The sequence below is a fragment of the Cicer arietinum genome, chromosome 3, assembly GCF_000331145.2.
Source record: "Cicer arietinum cultivar CDC Frontier isolate Library 1 chromosome 3, Cicar.CDCFrontier_v2.0, whole genome shotgun sequence".
NCBI classification, from domain to species: Eukaryota; Viridiplantae; Streptophyta; class Magnoliopsida; order Fabales; family Fabaceae; genus Cicer; species Cicer arietinum.
In genome coordinates, this window is record NC_021162.2 from 60,484,451 (window position 1) to 60,503,883 (window position 19,433).

A 19,433-nucleotide genomic window follows, 5' to 3' on the forward strand; every position below is an offset into this window, starting at 1 on the left:
GCCTTTTAGACATAGAGCAATGTGTGCTTGCATTTATGTATTCTCCTCGTCTCTACTTGTGTTAACTTGAGCCACTAATCTTTATGGACCCCGCCATCTTAGGATACATTGTTTTGTTGTGATTTTCTTCGTCTTTATGAATAAGACGATGATTTAATATGAAATATATATTTGTTTTTTCTGTATTGTTATTGAACCAGTATTATTTAAGTCATTATCTCAAATACAAAAATAAAGACGTTCATTAACGTCTATGTCTAAGAGACGACATATGTGATCATTAAAATTTTAAATATTTTTTAAAATTGGTTCATGATAAATCATAGTCCATATTAGAATTTGTCCATTGTATTTTAAGAGTTTTTTTTTTTATCTAAGACTATAAGAGTACATTTAAAAAAATAAAATCAAATAAAAAAAAATAAAATAATAATACACTATGGAAAGCAAAGATCTAATAAAAATGAACAAACATGAGCGGTTAGATGTGTATCCACCAAAAGGTATTCATGGTGACATGAGAGTTAAACTCACACCAAGATTTTTTTTTATGGACTTATATGAGATATGAGTTAATTTACCAATTGGACTCATTAACAAATTTCACACTACATGTGGTCCACCTCATCAACAGAACAAGCCTTGATATTAAATTGTAAATGCTGTCAATCCACACAACTATGAACACTTTTGGGTTGACATATACTCAACACTTCATCACTTTTGTTTCATTACTTTTTCCTGTGCCTAAGTTTACTTTCTCATATTCTAGGCAAATGATTGGATACAAGTGAGACTGTTTTAAAAAACAGCAAAAATATCTATGATGTCTAATTTCCACCTAAAAGACTTGACACATTGATTAAAAATAATAAAGGGAGAATTTTCTTCAATTGAAACAAAAGAAACTAAGCCACTTGCATAAGTGGATTTAACTAATGCTAACAACACTTTTTAAGAAAAAATTCAAAACATTTTTAAGAAGGCTGAAATTCATGTAGAAACAATTAAATCATGTGAGTTCCTTAAGTAGTGATACTCAAAATTCACCGAATATTAAATAATGTGTTGCTAAAATTTCTCTTGAACAGTAATGGTTAAAGGAGTGAAATTTTGGTATCATATACAAAGGAAAAAAGAATAAAGTATGAAATATTGCTCGATTGGAATTATGGAAAGTTCTTATTTTTTTATCAATAAATAAGTAATAATAAATTAAAAAATTGAATTACAAATGAAGCTAAGATAAAATATAATGAACACAGGCTTGTGCTTTCCACATAAAACTGCACAAGAATTTTTCCCATTTTTGTCAATTCCAACATTAATAGCTTCTTTATATGTATATTGAACAAGTTAGAAAAATGCATTCCATGATGCAAAGAGAAGATATCTTTACCACAATTACACAGCTGTCAATGGAATGAGAATTAGAGTTTCCATAAGGTCTTGGTCAAAACTAGAATTTTTTCTCTGCCGTGCGAATCAGGTTCTTGATCATAAATTTTCGACTTCCATCTTACCGCGTGAGCAATGTGAGCTACTTTGTCGATTACTTCGGGAGCATCCCTTACCACAACCTTTCCTTCCGGCCGCAAAATTCGATCAATTTCCACCATCATATCAATTATATTACATCTACAATGAAGTTGTGAAGAAATCGATGTGAGGACACAAATCATCAATGACTAACAGCTTAGGAAAGCAGGAGCTGTGATATCATATTAGCAGTTTAACAAGAAAAATACCTGCTTTTACCAGAAGCTGGATCTTTTATAAGTGATTCGATGCTGACCGCATGGATCAGATCGTAAGTTCGAGGGTATGTTGAAAATGGTTCACACCTGGAAACATAACCATACAGCTTAGGTCCAAGAAAATACATCAATTATGTTTCGAAATGCATGTTCGATGGACTAAATAAATAAAAAATTGAACATAAAACAGAAGCAGGGTCCACAACTGATGCGTAGAAGGGTAGAAGCAACTGATAAGCAAGACGAAATGGCTTAAAGACAAGTTGAATTTCTGTTCTAAGACAATTGTCATTGCAATGCACAAAACTTTCCACAACATATCTTATTTTAAATCATGTCAGCAAAGAAAAATGGAAGCTTGATTTGCCAACTATTAAGATATAGGCCAAGAAAACACACCAATCATGATACACCCCAATAAGGCCTCTGTCAAAGACCGCATCAAGAGTCGGTGGCTTTTGAGCTGGGACTACATTCATTACCCACACAGGATCAGATTTTAAGGCTGCTGCAAAGCCCCCAAATAATGCATTCATGTCCATAACGTTGCGTATCGATGGAGTCCCCAACTTTATGTTTAGAGATTTTTTATAGTGTGCAACCCTCTTTATCCACTGCTGAGTGTCATCCTCATATTTATCGACACCAGTTTTCAGGAGAGTGGACCTCGAAGGCACAGCAGTTAGCCTCTCTGGCCATTTGGGAATTGTTCCAATACCATAATCTCCTTTGATAGACGACATACTACTTACACATTTCTTCAATTTAAAGTACCTGCAAAATGATCGACTTAGTTTTGCAATTCAAATTATCAACAAGAGATATTTTCAAAATGTTAGCATTCAGTGAAGTGTTATAACCAAGTGGTTAATGAGTTTCAGTTAAGTATGGATCGTTCGATAGAACCCGAGAATTCTAGAAGAAACAATCATTAGCCGGACTTTACTTACCTCCCAGCCACACTTAGGATTAATAGGGGCTCCTTTTCCTTGGGAACCGGAGGGTTAAAACCAAAAAACAAGTTCATAGAAGGGATATACAACTATACCAATCCTGGACAAGACAAGAAGAGATGCAAAGATAATAAAACAACAAATAACTCAAACTAGCAATAGTCTGGTAGAAATTACCAAGCTTGACTTAGGTCACCGGAATCATCGCATAACTCGAGACCGAATTCATTTTGGTTTGGAAGACATGAATCTTCTCCTGGCTTCTTCCAGATTGCAGTGTTACCATCAACAGTAATCTGTTCATAACACAAGGCTTTTGCCACAGCCTGGAGATCTGACCATTCTTTTTCCTGTTTAGGCCACCGGACAGGAGGACCGGAGATGACTAGATATCCACCAGGACGAAGTAATCTATCCACTTCAATAAAATAAGTTGCATCTACATGGTAAATTTTCTGCATTAGTGACAAGCTTATAGAATATCTGAAGATATGCATAGTTGAGCTGCAACGCAGAACTTACTGTAGGCTGTAAACGGGATCAAACACCGAGAACAATGAACTAAGTCAAATCCAAATGCAGGAAATGGTAGTCTTCGAGTGCCAAGCATAGCAACAAAAGCCGGTATTCCTCTTTCCAGGGCAAATTGTATCTGTGATTTATGTGAATCTCTTGGAGCAAAAGACATGGTTAAAATATTTTGAGCTAGTAAATATCCTCCAAAACTAGCAACCTGTAGAAAAATGGGATGCATTTGCATGTTACATGAGTAATAACTGATTAACTTCTAGTGAGGTCTAAACGGAAAACAGGAAAAAGGAAAACGTCTCTTACCCCGCATCCCATGTCAAGTGCAGTCCTCAGAACACCTCCTTTTATGGGAATGTATTGACCAAGTTTTTCAATATATTGCTCTGCTCCATCTGGAAACATTGTACCACCACCAGGAAATATGAAGTGTTCACCTTCTCGCTTCATCCATCCCTGGTGACCTTTCCTGTCTGCAATCTTGTTGTGTGGCATGTTGCTATGCCATATCTGCACAACGAGATTTCAGACATTTCAGTCCTTATGTTGCTCGTATTGGATGGAATATTATTAATGTGTTTAGACAGATGGATAAATGAGTGACAAAAATCAGTAACATGCCAAAAATAGATGGATCAATGGATTAATGTTCTCTTTATCATTCCATTTGTCTACCACCTCTTTCTCAATTTAATTGCACTCCAAACTGAATTCTAATTTGGCCTATCTCCTCATCTCATTCTCACCTCATATCAATTTCATCACACTGCAAACTAGATACCGATAACTTCAATCCCAAACACACAGCCCTATACCGTTCTAAACTAAAAATCCTTGAAAACAAGCTCCCAAGTCCTTCACCAAACACAATAACTCCCTCAAGATTACAATAACAAGACACCACAACCATAACAACAACAATAAGTCAACAAGACAACAGCCAAAGTCTTTTTCCACTAGATGAAGTCTGCTACATATATCAAAAGCCAACACAATGTCCAATGATGCATTATGTCCACCATATGGCCCTCATTGCAGTAGCTTCTCAATTAAAATAAGCTTGTTCTTCATTTACAAAAAAAGTCCCTACGAACTTGTAGATGTATATAGACAAGTTAAATGCGACATGCAAGTGTTTCTGAAAAAATAAGAAAATTTAATTTCAATTTAAACAGAACTTAAATGCAGATCCTTATGTTCTGTTTCAATTATTCTTCAATCACAATTCAGTACATGAATTACATTTAAATAGTATAAATATGATCATTTCTTTCTTCTTTTTTTGGTACAGAAATGTGTTCATTTCTAATTGGTATAAAACAAAAAAATTAATCAACATGGCATATTATAAATGGTTAACAGTATAAACAACACCTACACAACAGTTTCTAAGTTTTGTCCTCTCAACTTATACAAATATCCTATTGTTTAAAAAACTCATACTTCCTACTTTATCCAAACTCAATGTCTAATGGCATAACATGCTATCAAGCACTCACACGGACACAAATATTGCCAAGACACTTACACAGAGATGCTGATAATAATTTGAGGAAATAAAAATAATTAAATATAATCACATGTGTCGATGTTGTGTCAGACACATCGATGAACACCTTATGCGCCTTCCATTGAATGTTGTAAAATTGCGAATATAAAGGCGTTATTGCATTCTTGAATTTGAACAAATTGTTATTGTTCCGCAATATGCAATTGACAACATTGCTTCAATTTGAAGTGTCGTTGCTATATAGATAACAGGTAAATAATTACAAGTACAATATAATCAAAAGTTAAAACAAACAAAAAAAACATTCAGCAACTTTCCATATTTTTATCATCATCTAAACAAAACATTGAACTAAGACCACACCTTATGCATGCTTTCTGGCCACCGAACCGGAATCCGGTACCCACTAGGCGGAGGAATCAAGCATAGAGGTGTTTCCTCCGGCGGAGGACAATGCCTCTCCCTATAATAGTTCATCTCCCTACTAAGCTGACTATTCCGTCTTGGATCCTCACACGGCATATGGTCCACCTCATCAGCAGAACAAGCCTCAATAGTCCGCCCATTCGACAGCCCCGTCTCGATCTCCACCACCAGTCGGTTGCGCTGCTGCGGGTCGACGGTGGAGGGGACAACAGCCCGGCGACCGGAGACGGCGAGGGAATCGCTGATAGTGGTGTAAAAGAAGATGAAGAAGAGAAAGAGTAAGGAGAAGAAGGCTATGGAAATGAGGTCTATGAGTCGCCATTGACGTGTGTTGGTGCGCTTCCAAGGTGGGAAATTGGAGTGACCCATTTTGAGGAAGAAAATGGATCTGATCAAAAAATCATTTGGGTCTTTAAGTTTTGATGTCAAGATTGGTTTTTTATTGCGAGAGTGAAAAGGGTGGTTGTGAAATTCTGTGATGGAAATAGTGTGCAGAGTTGTTTGTTGTGGAGTCAGAAAATGTGTAACTGGATTTCAGTGTCAGTGTGTGTGTGATTGTGACTGCTGTGGTTTTTGTTATGAAGTGGTTTTGGTGGTTTTGTTCTTTTGGGATGTGAGAATGAGACAGGACTTAAGAGTGAGATGTGAATGAATAGAGAGGAAGATGAATCTGATGTTCTCAAGATCTGTTTTTGGATTATGAACTTAAAATAATAAACTTAGCCCTTTCAAGTAAGATTTAATTTAATCTGTACACATGGCGATGTCAAACAATTATCAATTATAATTATTATTCAGTCACACTGCAAGTGATTGTAATACATTGAAGACGTATAAAACTCAATCTTTTCAAATAAAAGTTATTAAATTTTTTTTTTGGCTAACAAAAAAGTGGTAGCATTGTGTGTGTTTCTGAATATGCTTTTTTTATACATTTACTTCATGTGAAATAATCTTATTTTGTTGGTCACAAAATCAATCAATTCTTTAGTTGAAATTGATATCATAGTTTAAATTTAATTTAATTCTTTTTCTTTCTTTCATATGTTCAAATAACTTCAAAAACTTAAAACTTTTTTATATTAGGAGGGTAGCAAATTAATGAAATTTTAAATAAATAAATAAAAATTGAAATTTTAAATTAATCTTTTTTTGATATGGTTGTTTTGTTTTATTAGTCATATTTTTAGTGTGAAGTATTCCCCAATGACTAATTTCCATAGAAATATTGACCGACCATTTTAGTGGAGTTTTCCCTTTCATCCCAACCATTTGTTTCCATCTAAATGATGGAATGGTAATCCAGTAGTTTATAACGACTTATTTTATTCCCTTTCTAACGTTCCACATGAAAAAAAAGTTGTGCATAAGAGCTTGATTATATTAAAATGAGTTAATGCATAACAAAATTACTTTTCAATTGATCGTAAAAGTTAGATCATTTGAAATGTTTAATTTCCATTATAACATATTAAATCACATGCATGTGGTCGAAATTTTACAAGCAATCCAAACCAAACTACCATTTCTAATATCGACTTAGCTTGATTTGAGGCATTGGCATATGATTAAAAATCGAGTTTCGCGTTTTGATCACTGTACAATCTTTTCTATCTAGTTTTTTTAGTTTTGTATCACTGCATGTTAACGTAGTTTTTTTTTTTATCTACTCAACTGTACACCAAATGCAAGTATACTATAATATGTTTTTAACGTTTTGCACAAATGACGTTTGCCGCTTAACAGTCAAGGACCAGGCAAAGCAATACTCTTCTTACTTCCAGGAATTGATTCTCTCATGTGTAACACATGAGAGAGTAAAGTGTGATCTCCCATACAAGAGGAAGAAAAAAAATTGAATGATGAGAAATCACACTTTATTCTCTAAGTTCATATAGAACCTCAATCTATGTCAATGCCTATGAATAAAAAAGAAAAAATCCCCACTATCACGGTTTCCTAGTCAATGACCTCATACTACATCCGTGCTTAATGAGACTGGATCTCAGCAACATAGACCTAACATCTCGATCAAATCCCCTTCCAGTTTCTAGAACCCTTTGAAAGGTGGCATTCCTTTGATCCGCGTGTCGTGCATACAAAACCTTGTTGTGAGAATCAATCCGTGCCTGCAACATACATAAGCAATGCTTATAAAAGAGCTGTTAATGACCAAAATATTAGACTAATTACTGTCATATAAGTTGAAGAGTGTGTCCCCAATTTAGTTCCTGAAATTATGATAGTCTAACAATTTGGTCCTAAAATCAGCAAAATTCAAAAACAATATTTGAAATTGAAAATCTTGGATCACCTAAATCCCTTTGAATCATTTTGGAATTTCATTAATTATAGGCTGAATTATCTAATACCTACTTTTAGTGACTAAATTGACAATTCACTCTAAATTAAATCAGGTTGGGCAATGGAAAATTGAGGAAACCAAGGAACCTGTATCTGATTATCAGTAATCAAAGCCTCAAGTTCTTTCTGAAGTCCAGCAACAGTTGTCTTGAATGCATTAGCCATCATGTTTAAATCAACAGACACAAATGGGTGTGTATACTGGATAAGGGCTCTCTGACGGATTTGATCATAAAGTGTCTCGACATGGTAATGCAAATGTATATCCAGCAATAAGTTTGATTTTAGGTTCCCTAGGTACTCCAGGCACGATGCATAACGGCTGCAAATAGGAAGAAAATATTTAATTTAGAGGAGATATGCAAGAACAAATGAAAAACAGAGTTTGAATAACATGCCACTATAAGAAGTATAATAAAGTAAATCTTAAAGATGCCAACCCCTTTTCACCAAAACAATATGATAGAACTCAGAATTTTAATGGAAGAAAAAGGTATATTATTTCTTAAAATTCAGAGTAGTATCTTTTACAATGACGAAATCAGGAAAGGATGCAAAAAGAAAAACTGAACTAAAGTTCTAAGAACTCCTAAACCAGAGCAAAATTGCTCCTAACCAGAGAAAAACTTCCACTAATTATTTCTTAAAATATTTTCTTAATACCTTCTCCTCTTCATATTCCCTCATTCTTATAACATAAAATAAGAGACGTTATTAACAAGTTTTTATTCCCTTCATTAGTCCTTCTTGAAACTGAATGTCTTTCCCACTTCCCCTTCCCTTGTTCCTTTAATGGAATATTAGTAAAATAAGAGATATTATTAACTAGCTTTTATTCCCTCCATTTATCATTCTAGAAACTAAATGTGTGTGAGGTGTGTGACTTGGGTGAGTGGGACCCACTCTTTGGGCCCTCATTCCTCTTAATTTGCGGTGTTCTATCACAATACCTTTGAAAATACTTCTTACAAAAAATACAAATTAAAATCATAATTAGGATCAACAGTCACCTGTTTAACACTTTACCTACCTAACTACAAAAAAGATTCCTACAACATGCACATTCGTCAATTATTACATGTAATGATCAATCCATGATTTTTGAGAAATATCCAGCTCCAGATACCAAGGGTTTGGGGGTTTAGAAAAATTCTTCAAATATTTTCCATTTTTTATAATAATACTAAATATATATCATAAACATTCCCTTCTCATTCTCTACAAAATCACTCTCTCAAATAAAGTGAGAGAATTCTCTCTTTTCTCTCCTCCCATCCAAACATCCAAATGGAGCCTCAGTGACAAGAATGAGAGATTACCACAATCAAATACATACAACATTGATAAATGTATTACATTAATAATCCATCATTAAAAATAGCCAACCACAGACATCAATGTTAAGTTTGGATCTACAGTTCTACAAACACTTGTCGATTTACTGTATCGTATAATCAATGTCAAGTAATACCATTCTATGTCCATACATTCCAATTCAATTCTTGCTCATTTTCACAGATATATAATTAAGCACCATATATTATCACAAACTACAGAACCTAAGTGGTCCTAATTCCACCAAATAGAGAGTCTACATAAATATATTTTCAACTCAATTGGGGAAGAAAACATAAATGTGATGAGTGGAGATCCCTCTGCAGAGAAAAAACCGAAAGTACAGGAACTTGCCTCGAGTAAAAATCATTTATAAGTTCTCTTACTTCAGGCACTAACTCTAGGAAATCCCTGAAGTTGGAATTGTCTATAACTTTGCTCTGTAAATAAAAGAAAATAAAATCAGAAAGCCAGCATCATCAATGTCTCACAATGGCCATTTACAAGCAGAATAATCAACTTAGTACATGCCTTTAACTCCGTTCGATCAAACGAAGCAAGTGCGCAAAGTGCTCCATATATTGCAACGTCTTGAGATGCAATTACTTCATTGTAATGACTCCCTAATTCTGGGCTCGTCTCTATAAACTGAATTAGATAATGAAGACAATGTCACTAAAAAGTTGTAAACAATAATATGAACAGTTTATCACTATTAAGTCAACGATAATGATATCAAATCCTCAAACTACTATTGACGGATGGTATATCTTATGCAACAATTAATATTAGTGGCCATCTTGATTCCCACCACAAGTAGAATGAAAATAATAGATTATGAGATTTTCAACAATGTGAAAGTTGACAGGACCACTATTCTTTTGCTTTCGAGGTATCATAGTCCTGGTGAATAATATCAAATGACATGGCTCAATAAATAACAAATCAGCCTTCTCCACCAAATTGGGAATTAATAGATGAACCATCAACTCTTCATACACCAACTCCTATGTCACAGATCAAACTCTAAAATGGATAAATAAAATGCTTTCAACCTGGTCTCGTACTATTGGTCACTCATCTCCATTCATCCAGTATCCTATAGACACATACCATATTTGACACTAACAACTATCCTAAATATTAATGCAAATTTCAGGGGGTCTCTCATTACTGCAATCTACGTCCGTCGTTAATCTAACCTCATAGCTCAAAATATACATCAGCTTTTGAAACTTAAAACCAAAGAAAAAGCTCTCATAAAACACTGCAGTCACAATCTCAATCCAAATACACAAATAACATTGAACAAACCTTTCGAGCAGCTTGCTTGTACTTCTTGGTTTTCAGATTTGACAACCCCGCAGCACAATGTAGCTTCGAGGTTGTTATCGTGTCAAGGGCTTCCCGTGCCTGTTCTGCCTTGCCAACATAGCTGGAAATATGGGAAAACTGACCCATCTCAATGCTGGCAAGAATTGCACTCATGCACATATTAACAATGTGCTTCGATGTAGTGCAGTAATCACGGGTCCGAACATAACTCTTATAAGCTTCTCCCAATTGTCCATGAGCATAGTAAAAATCTCCAAAATCATGGTACCCCATTCTTATACTCTCCTTAATCAGGTTTGTCTGCACAAAACAATAAAATAAGATAAATTAAAATGAATAAAAAAATAAATACCTATAATCTATATCTATACCAATGTCTATGGACCTGTTTTTATTAACTTATTTGAATTTATCTACTGACATAAACACTTGCAAGTCTGTTTGAGAGAGTTTATGGAAATAGCTTATTACATGTTCACAAGCTGTTTTCAGCTAATTTTCATAAACTATTTAAGATAGCTTATGAAAGCAGCTTAAAGCTTATATAAATACAGTTTGATTTTATTTTGTGATATAAAAATAGCTTTTACATAAGTTTTACGCTATAAGTGCTTATGTTGTAAGCTCAAATTAAACTCAGCAAAATGTAAAAAATACGAAAAATAGAAACAATCCATATCAATAATATTCTAAAACTACGTGTTATCTATTGCACCACTGAATTCAGACCTAAGAGATAAAAAACAACAAAACCTAAAATCATGAAATGGATGATCATAGAATAAATTAATACCCTAGAGGAATTAAGCTCATTCTCGAGCTTCTCCTTCTTCTGTTCTGCTCTTCTATCAATGTCATCGCACCAAGCTTCGTCTAGAGTGTAATCGGAACCCAAACGGCCATCAATTTTGTTAGCGACTTCCCTCATGAGTTGCGTGTTCTCTCCTTTCTTGATTTCGTCGAATGCCATGCGAAGAGCCTCCAACCGCATCGTCAAATTGTCGCCGCAGTGATCGGCGATGAAGATGAGGCGAGAGATCTTGGTGTGGCCGGAGTAGAGGCTAGCGTAGGCCTCAATGTCGAGTTGATCACCGCTGATGATGGGACGGCGGATGGTGCGGTTGTTGTTGTCGTCGTCTCCGTTGGCGTAGATTTCGTCGATCATTAGGGCGGAGGAGTCGTCGACGTCCATGTGTGTGGAAGAACCCTAACGGAGGAAGTGAGTATCTTTGGTTAAGGTAGCGAGAAATGAGTGTGTTTCTGTGTAATGTGTGCAGCACAAATCACAATGCTTGCTTAACCAAATATACTCTCGATTTTTGCTCTAACAAGAAACAAACATCAATATTTTTTATATAAATAAATATATGAAAAATATTTTTATTGGAAGAGGAAATTAAAATAAGAAATCAATAAACTCCTAATATCATGTAAATTTCATCAAAAACAATACTAAAGAATGATTTCTGATTGTGCAATGATTTACTTATGGTATATAACTGATTTCAGTTGAACCAAACATATTGTAGACTACACACTGAAAGAATTGAGTTTAATACGTAGGATTAATAAGATTGGTCCAAAACTCCTTAATATATTCACAATCACGTAGATAGTGCATGATTGACTCAACAGTTATGTCACATCTTGATAGAGGTGACAAAATAAATAAATTGAATGAATATAAATTTGAATTGGAATAGATAGATCAAAATAATATATTAATTTATTTATATTTATTTAAAAGTTTTTTTAAAAAAGTATATCTAATTCATCTATTAAAAATAAAAATTATCAAATTCAATCCATCCATTATTACATTTTAACGAAGGAATATTCATCCAATCTAGTTAATATTTTTTAATATTATAATAATTTGTATACCTACAATAATAATAACATTTTTATTTATTGTACCAAACAAATAAATAATAATTTTTATCGTATCTAAAATTACTTTTATTTATTTAAAAAAATTATATAAATTTTAGAATATTAATAAACTGTTTTTCATGTTATTTTCAAACATAAACCTATTTTTAAAATACCAAAAAAAAAATACTGCTTTTAATCTTTTAAAACCTGTTTTTAATATTCTTTTTTAAAAACCAGTTTATTATCATTAAAAATAGATAATTAATTTATTAATAATTAAATAATAGGAGTGGTGGTTGGTGGTCAAAGTCAGAGTTTCGATGACTCACAATGGTCAGTGGTAGGGCTCCGATCAAGAAGGTTGAAAAGTGAGGAAGACCTTATATTCATCAAACTCAATGTTGGTTGCTAGAGATAAGCCTTATATGAAGAAAAAAAACCATGAAATGACCTTAAAATATTGAAAATGTGAAAAAACATGAATAATTGTTCTAATATAGAAATGTCAAAAAAGAACTCGGAGTTGAATTAGCAATGGCTCCCTCATAATGGGAGATGATGATCTTGTCTACAATTAAGAAGTGTATCCTCATGGAATTTTCGCACTACCATAAAAAAGATGAATTATTGCTATTGGATATAAGCATTGGTTGGCAGTAAAATTACATCGATTGCTGAAGAATTTTTTGAGAAAGCTAACATGAAAGCTACCCATATTTTTAGCATAGTTTTCAGCATGTGAACAAATTCTTGAGGTAGTTTAACTTCAAGTGAAATATATATATTTTTTATGGTAGAGTATGATAGTTCTTTTGAACTATGATCGTCAGTATAGCAATAAAAGTTAAAGATATATAATTTTAAATTAAGGTGAAGGTCGTTAGAGTTGTTTGACAATTTTATATGTTGAAATAGTCTAACAATATTTTAAATTGTAAAGAAATAAGAGATTTAAAATTATATATACAACTCTAGTTTTTTTTATATATTCACTTAAGGCTTATATACATATAATAATACTTGATTGTATTAGAATATAAAGGATTTGAGTTAAATCTATATCTTATAACAATTTTTACATAATATTATTATCTGATCTTTTGTTTTTTATTTCAATTTTTTACATTATTTTTATATATTTTGATTTTTATTTGAATTTATTTATTTATTTTTCTAACAGACCAATTAAAAATAATTATAATTTTATTAATTTATTCATTTTTTATCAAATTCTACGTTAAAATTATACTAAAAGAAAAATGATTAAATGGAATAAAGTTTGAAAGGACTGAGTAGAAAAGCCCATCCGCATTGAAGGTATATGTGCCCATTTTCTACTCCTAGATTGGGGTAAAGTCAAATATGATTATTTTGGAGTCGAGGGGTAGTACTAGGAAAGACAAAAATTGCTTTATATATCCATCCATTGTGTTGTCAAACCTATCTATAAACTATACCTATGTCATAGAGATAAATTCAAGGCAGGAAACACCACCTTTGGCAACAAAAAATTAAATTTTGATGGCAATCAAAGAAATGTTAACATTTGTTTACCTCAAACTAGTTTCATTGCATTGTTTCTGAAGCAGCTAGTTTCACTACATAGATAAATAGATAAGCATCGTATCAAACTCGTGACGCATTTTTATATTTTTTATTTTTATATACTTGTGTTGTTATTAATTTTTGTACGTTCGTAATTTTAGTCTTTAAAGAATAAAAATTAAAAATAGAAGATTCTAGCCATCAGCTCCACACTTAAACATGTTACCTCTTCCATCAACATTGTAAAAATATAATTTTGTTTTTTTAACCATTTAATAAATTTTTAACTTTTAAATTCAATTTTTTACATCCTCTTTTCCAACTTTAGAAAAATTAACATAACCTTTGAAACTTTCAAAATTAAAAGTAAATGCCACTCAAAAATTACAAAGTTTCAATACATTAAATTTTCAAATTTTTTGAAGAATTCAAAACTTTCGAAACAATAAAATTTCAAAAATTTTCATATTTGAAAACTTTCATAATTTTCGTAATATTTTAAATGGGTGACGGATACAATTGCAGATCAGAGGATAAAATCTTCCTAAAATTATTATTAGAAGTATGAAATCGGTTCTTATAATCTAAGATTTATTATAATTGTATATGTGGCATCTATTGATAATTTGTTCATTGACAATTTATATTACTTAATTTAACTAATAAAGTAAATCCAAGATCATTTGATTAAAGCTCAATCAGCTAATTTTTCATTTGACAACTTTCTATTAGATTTGGCTAACCATTATAAAATAGATAAGCCCCAATCAATTTATTGGGGGCAATAATTGCTATAATGAGATTTTCATTTTGCAAACAACCCACATAAACTGGGTTAAAAAGAATAAAAATTCCTGAAAAATAATGCTGACATAAAAAAAAGTAAAAAAAAAAAAATGCACAAATCTTTAACCCAAATGCAAATCAATTTAGAGCTTTTTTGTTGATTTTTTATCAGGTGGTGGAGCTGTCCAATATTGTTTGACTGCTATTAGTATCTTTTCTCTTTGGTGAGGCCCCTTTTCATGATCAGCAATTCTAGCATCCCATTGCATTGAATCTACAAACTTCTTTACCTTCAACAACACATCCACATCGTCGCGCAAGATCACACTTCCTTGCGGCCGCAAAATCCGATCCATCTCAAGAAGAATGTCCTCTATATTACATCTGTTACATTATATACTTATATGAGTGCTGTCACATTTTACCGTGGTCTCGTTAATTTCATAAAATAATTTTACAAATATTTTCGTACTAAATATATGATTTGACATTTTTATATCAAACTTTTTTCATTATAAAGTCATGAAATTTAAACTATATACAAAATCACTATTGAAATAGTTGTAAATTCATAGTTATTTCTCAATTTTGAAAATGCATTTTATAAACATAGCTAAATCAATTTCACAATTTACCTGTCTTGGTAGAGGCTAAAAATAGAATCACCATGTATGAAGTCATAAGTTCTAGGATAAGTGGACATGGCTTCACACCTGAGTAAAGACAAAGTAGTTAGTAATGAAACCTTAACTGCCATGTGCTGAAATGTGTAAAGCAACAAAGATTTTGCTTTGCTTAAATCCTCAGCAATATAAGATTGAAAAAACAAGAGTATCTTGAATTTCAGTTTTCTGTCTATAGTAAAAGACAAAATTAGGTATCACTAGCCACTAATAGATAAGCAGAGATAATTTGCAATTAAATATTCACCATAAAGTTACTATTAGTGGCAAGTCCTAGGAAAAGCTAATATAAAGTGATTTTGCCTCTAAAAGCTAAAAATTATATAAAACTCTAAAATTTAGTGAGCTAAAATCACAATGCACTTTAAATTATATTAATTGTGGATACATCACTTATGCACGTTACATATAATTTACACACCTGAGTCACTTCTTAAAAGGGTCCAATTCTTAGCTCAAAAGTTTAAAGTTATCAATACTTGCTGCAAATCTAATTTGGCAATCACAATTAATTAGCAATTAAAAAGCATCTTCAATGCCACATCAGTTTTAAGAACTTTGACATCTTTTTACTTCAATAATTGTGTAGCCATTAAAGAACATAGAATGAATTTTATAAGTTATTCCATATCTTTAAATTTCATTAAAATGAGTTTGACTTTATTTTTTTAATGGGTAATAACCAATTCTTATATAAGAAACTTGTTACACATGCTCAATTCACCCTCCTATTAATATTTATTTTCTAAGAAGGTACTTCAATTGATGAATTAGAAAAACACTAAAAATTTAAATTATTAAGTAGAAAAGTTAAAATCCTAAGAATTAACTTACTATGATTTGTCAATTAAAAAATGAATGGCCTAATTTACACATTAATAACCAAATGAAAGAAAGACATACCAGTTTTGATATGTTCCAATCAATCCACGTTCAAAAACAGCACCAAGTGTGTTGATCTCAGCCTCAACAGGAACAACATTCATAACCCAAACTGGATAATCAATAAGTGCAGCTGCAAACCCTCCTAAATAAGCATTCATATCAAGCAAATTGCGGTATCTCCCACGCTCTGCTAGCTGATAATCAAGGGTCTTGTAGTATGCAACTCTCTTCTTCCACAATTCACTATTTTCATTGAACTTTTCAGCTGTGATTCCTTCCAAACTTCCACTGCTAATCCTTGGTGGAATTGATGTTAGTCTCTCTGGCCAATTTGACAATCCACCACCACTTACATCTTTTATGTCATTTACCTCAGGAAGTGGTGTCAAGCATGTATCCATTTTTGTATACCTGCAATGAAAAAAATAAATGTTCAAGAACAAGAAAGTAACCAAAGACAAAAAGGTGCATAAAACAAACAAAACATGGACGTTTTAATTCGAATCAGTGTTTTTCTAAACCGAACCGGTCGGTTCAACCTGAAATTGGTATGATTTTTAAAATATTAATCGAAAGGTCAAAAAAGAATCTACACTTTTGAGATGATCTAACAGTCTCTTTATCATCCAAGAGGTTTAGGTATCACTGCCAAACTCTCTTTGGCAGCAAGCATAATTTGCTTTATTTTTCCTCTGCAAAAGCAAAATCAGTAGCACAAGGAACTAACTATAAGTGAATCAGTGTTATAATGATTGTAACTTGTAAGTCAATCTTTCAAATTCTACTGTGCAACTATTTACCAAGCAGAGTCTGGATCCTTTGCATCACAAAAGGGTCTATGCTTGAAGATTTTTCTTGTTATTTTGCAATGAACATGATTAGTAGGCTTTTGCCATATTGCAATATCACCCTTTTGTACTAATTTTTTCCAACAAAGACTTTTCGTCACACTCTCAATTGAATCCTGTTCTTCATTCAGACTCTCACGAGTCCTCTCCCACCCTTTCCAATGTGTCTCCCAATTTATTGGTGGCCCTGATAGAATCCAATATCCACCAGGACGTAGCACTCTATCAACTTCAGCCAAATAAATTCCATCTACAAATTCAAAAATAATTAAATATCAATCAATTTATAATTAATGTCAGGAAAATTTATGCTATTATAAACATGTCAAGTTATTTACCATTTTGGCCCCATGGAATTAAGCAACGTGAACAATGAGCCATGTCAAAGGATCTTGAAGGGTAAGGAAGCCTAATTGAGGCAATAACTCCAATCAATGCTGGAACTCCTCGTTCAAGAGCAAATTGAACTTGAGCTTCATGTGTATCTCTTGGTGCAAACGACACTGCTATTATGTCACGTGGCAAAAGATATGCTCCCCAACTTGCAACCTACAAAAATTGTAACAACATGTCACGATCCAAGTTAAATATATTTTTCACTCACAAAAGTTTACTCGTGCTAATTAAAAAGTGGTTGATTTGTGGTTTGTTTCAATTAAATTTTCAATCCATGCACACTTTCAATGTTTTACCAAAACATTGTGTACATACATATTGCCACAATACGAAGTCACTTAAATCAGGTGAGAGGTGCATGATTGAGACTTGTCAACAAACAACATATTAAAAAGATATTTATTGTAATGATTAAGCACTAAGTCAATTCAAATTATCATATAGTTCTTCAATAATGCACAGTCTAATCATTTTTTTTAGCAAATATTATTTCTGATTTCCAAATGTGTACAAAAATAAAATGAAAGTTTTGTCATGAAAAACAAGCAATAAAAGAAGTTTATATTTATTTATATATGTATATTTATAAATAGTTTATATTTATTTAAATAATTATTTACAGACATTAAATTTCATCAATTCAAATGTGTAATTAATTGTTTTTATTGAATAAATTAAATGAGCAAATTTTCACAAAGTTTTAAAAAGGTTTGATACTTTATCGAATAATCTTAATTTAATGTATAACATATTTATTTTAATATATGTGAAATATTGGCTATAAATTTGATATGTATGATCATTAAGATAATAGTAGTATCTAAAATTAATTAACAATTTAATATTTTATAAATTATTTTAAGAGATTATTCTGACAAAGGATTTACTGATCATGCATTATCGGTATAAAATATTTTAGACGTCAATTTATATTTTTTATATGTAATTATTTAACTATGATAGTTATGATTATTTAATGAGTAAAATCAATAATTTTTATTTAATAATAATTAAAATTAGTTACGGCGTTATTTTTCTCTTCTACAAAGGTAGGGCTTTTTTTTTATCTTTGGTCAACATGAAACTTTACTTCAGTTTGAAGAATTTAAGAAGATTGTTTTGCAAACTAGTTATAAAGTGATCTCTATTCCCCTTTTGTTACTACACGAAAAGGACAAATTCACGGTTGGGTCTATGATGTGACCAATGTACCTTATCTAACTAATACCAATTGCAAAGCACCCATGTTAATCGAATTATAGCATATCCACTTATAGTTTAGTTTCTAAGAAAATTTCGTCACGTCTTTAGGATAAGGTAGCCAATTTAATCACAATAATAGACTAGAAAGAGAAATAAAATATTGACATACAGAACATGATTGACGACGTATTCATGAACGATTAGAAAACATCAAAAATAAAAAAAGTCAAATGTGGAAAATTTATATATTTATAAAAAAATAATTACAAAAGTGGAGAGAATATGGTGAAATATAAAATTCATTAAACTTCCATCTGTTTCATACACATATTACCATAATTATATAATTTTCATTTCATAAACTTACTTTATCAAGTCTGATTACACATTCATTTCCAATTAAAAATAAAACGATTCCTCCAACCCATGCATCGAAGGAAAATATAATAAATTATGATATTTATCGATTTATTAGATTCCCAATTAATCTACATTCCCTGTTGAATTCTCAAACGTTCTAAATAAAGACAATCTCAAATTATTACCAAAGAACTAAAAATCTACCTAAAAAACTTTTTCTAGAACGAGGAAATTTCTCAATTGGTTGGCTTCAACCTTTAATTGGGGACCAATCACATTCCTATTCATGGTACATTTTTTCTAGGATGTTAGTTGAACTACACAGAAGGAGAAGTTAACCACCCCGTGAAATAACATTGAAAAAAGAGTTAAATTTTCATTACGAATGTGTGTAATTTTGAAAAATTTATGATAATTATTATAATTGATGGACGGTGTATGAATTTACTATACAATATACGAAACTGGTTCAAGAAAACCAAACCGGGAAAGCGGTTCAAGATAATGGAAGAAAAACGTACCCCACAACCGGTATCTAAAGCGGTTCGGATGGACCCATCTTTAAGGTTGATGAGTTTTCCAATATCATCAATGTATGCGCCTGCGCCACGTGGAAACATGGTCCCACCACCAGGAAACCTGAA

General features: G+C 32.0%; 3 protein-coding genes across 3 annotated transcripts in view; all 3 read right to left on the reverse strand.

Moving 5' to 3' along the window:
* Positions 1 to 1,205: 1,205 nt before the first annotated feature.
* LOC101514757 (probable pectin methyltransferase QUA3) lies at positions 1,206 to 5,881 on the reverse strand. Its single transcript, XM_004492622.4, has 7 exons — positions 5,112 to 5,881; positions 3,545 to 3,748; positions 3,233 to 3,443; positions 2,888 to 3,149; positions 2,157 to 2,531; positions 1,749 to 1,844; positions 1,206 to 1,638 (listed from the first exon to the last, which is right to left on the reverse strand). The coding sequence occupies exons 1-7, from the start codon at positions 5,541 to 5,543 to the stop codon at positions 1,431 to 1,433; spliced, it is 1,788 nt and encodes a 595-aa protein (XP_004492679.1). The 5' UTR covers positions 5,544 to 5,881; the 3' UTR covers positions 1,206 to 1,430.
* A 970-nt stretch (positions 5,882 to 6,851) lies between these two features.
* Positions 6,852 to 11,673, reverse strand: LOC105851802 (COP9 signalosome complex subunit 1-like). The gene is made up of 6 exons (XM_012713695.3): positions 11,002 to 11,673; positions 10,188 to 10,508; positions 9,405 to 9,521; positions 9,228 to 9,313; positions 7,626 to 7,860; positions 6,852 to 7,303 (listed from the first exon to the last, which is right to left on the reverse strand). The coding sequence occupies exons 1-6, from the start codon at positions 11,398 to 11,400 to the stop codon at positions 7,124 to 7,126; spliced, it is 1,338 nt and encodes a 445-aa protein (XP_012569149.1). The 5' UTR covers positions 11,401 to 11,673; the 3' UTR covers positions 6,852 to 7,123.
* Positions 11,674 to 14,381: 2,708 nt separating this feature from the next.
* Positions 14,382 to 19,433, reverse strand: part of LOC101515083 (probable methyltransferase PMT15) — a 6,054-nt gene continuing 1,002 nt past the window's right edge. The window contains exons 2-7 of the mRNA XM_073365922.1: positions 19,311 to 19,433; positions 17,169 to 17,379; positions 16,783 to 17,080; positions 16,001 to 16,393; positions 15,050 to 15,127; positions 14,382 to 14,798 (exon numbers count right to left, since the gene is read on the reverse strand). The exon at positions 19,311 to 19,433 is cut by the window's right edge and continues 19 nt beyond it. Of these exons, the coding sequence (XP_073222023.1) occupies positions 14,558 to 14,798; positions 15,050 to 15,127; positions 16,001 to 16,393; positions 16,783 to 17,080; positions 17,169 to 17,379; positions 19,311 to 19,433 (1,344 nt within the window). The 3' untranslated portion in view covers positions 14,382 to 14,557. The remainder of the gene's footprint in view (positions 14,799 to 15,049; positions 15,128 to 16,000; positions 16,394 to 16,782; positions 17,081 to 17,168; positions 17,380 to 19,310) is intronic.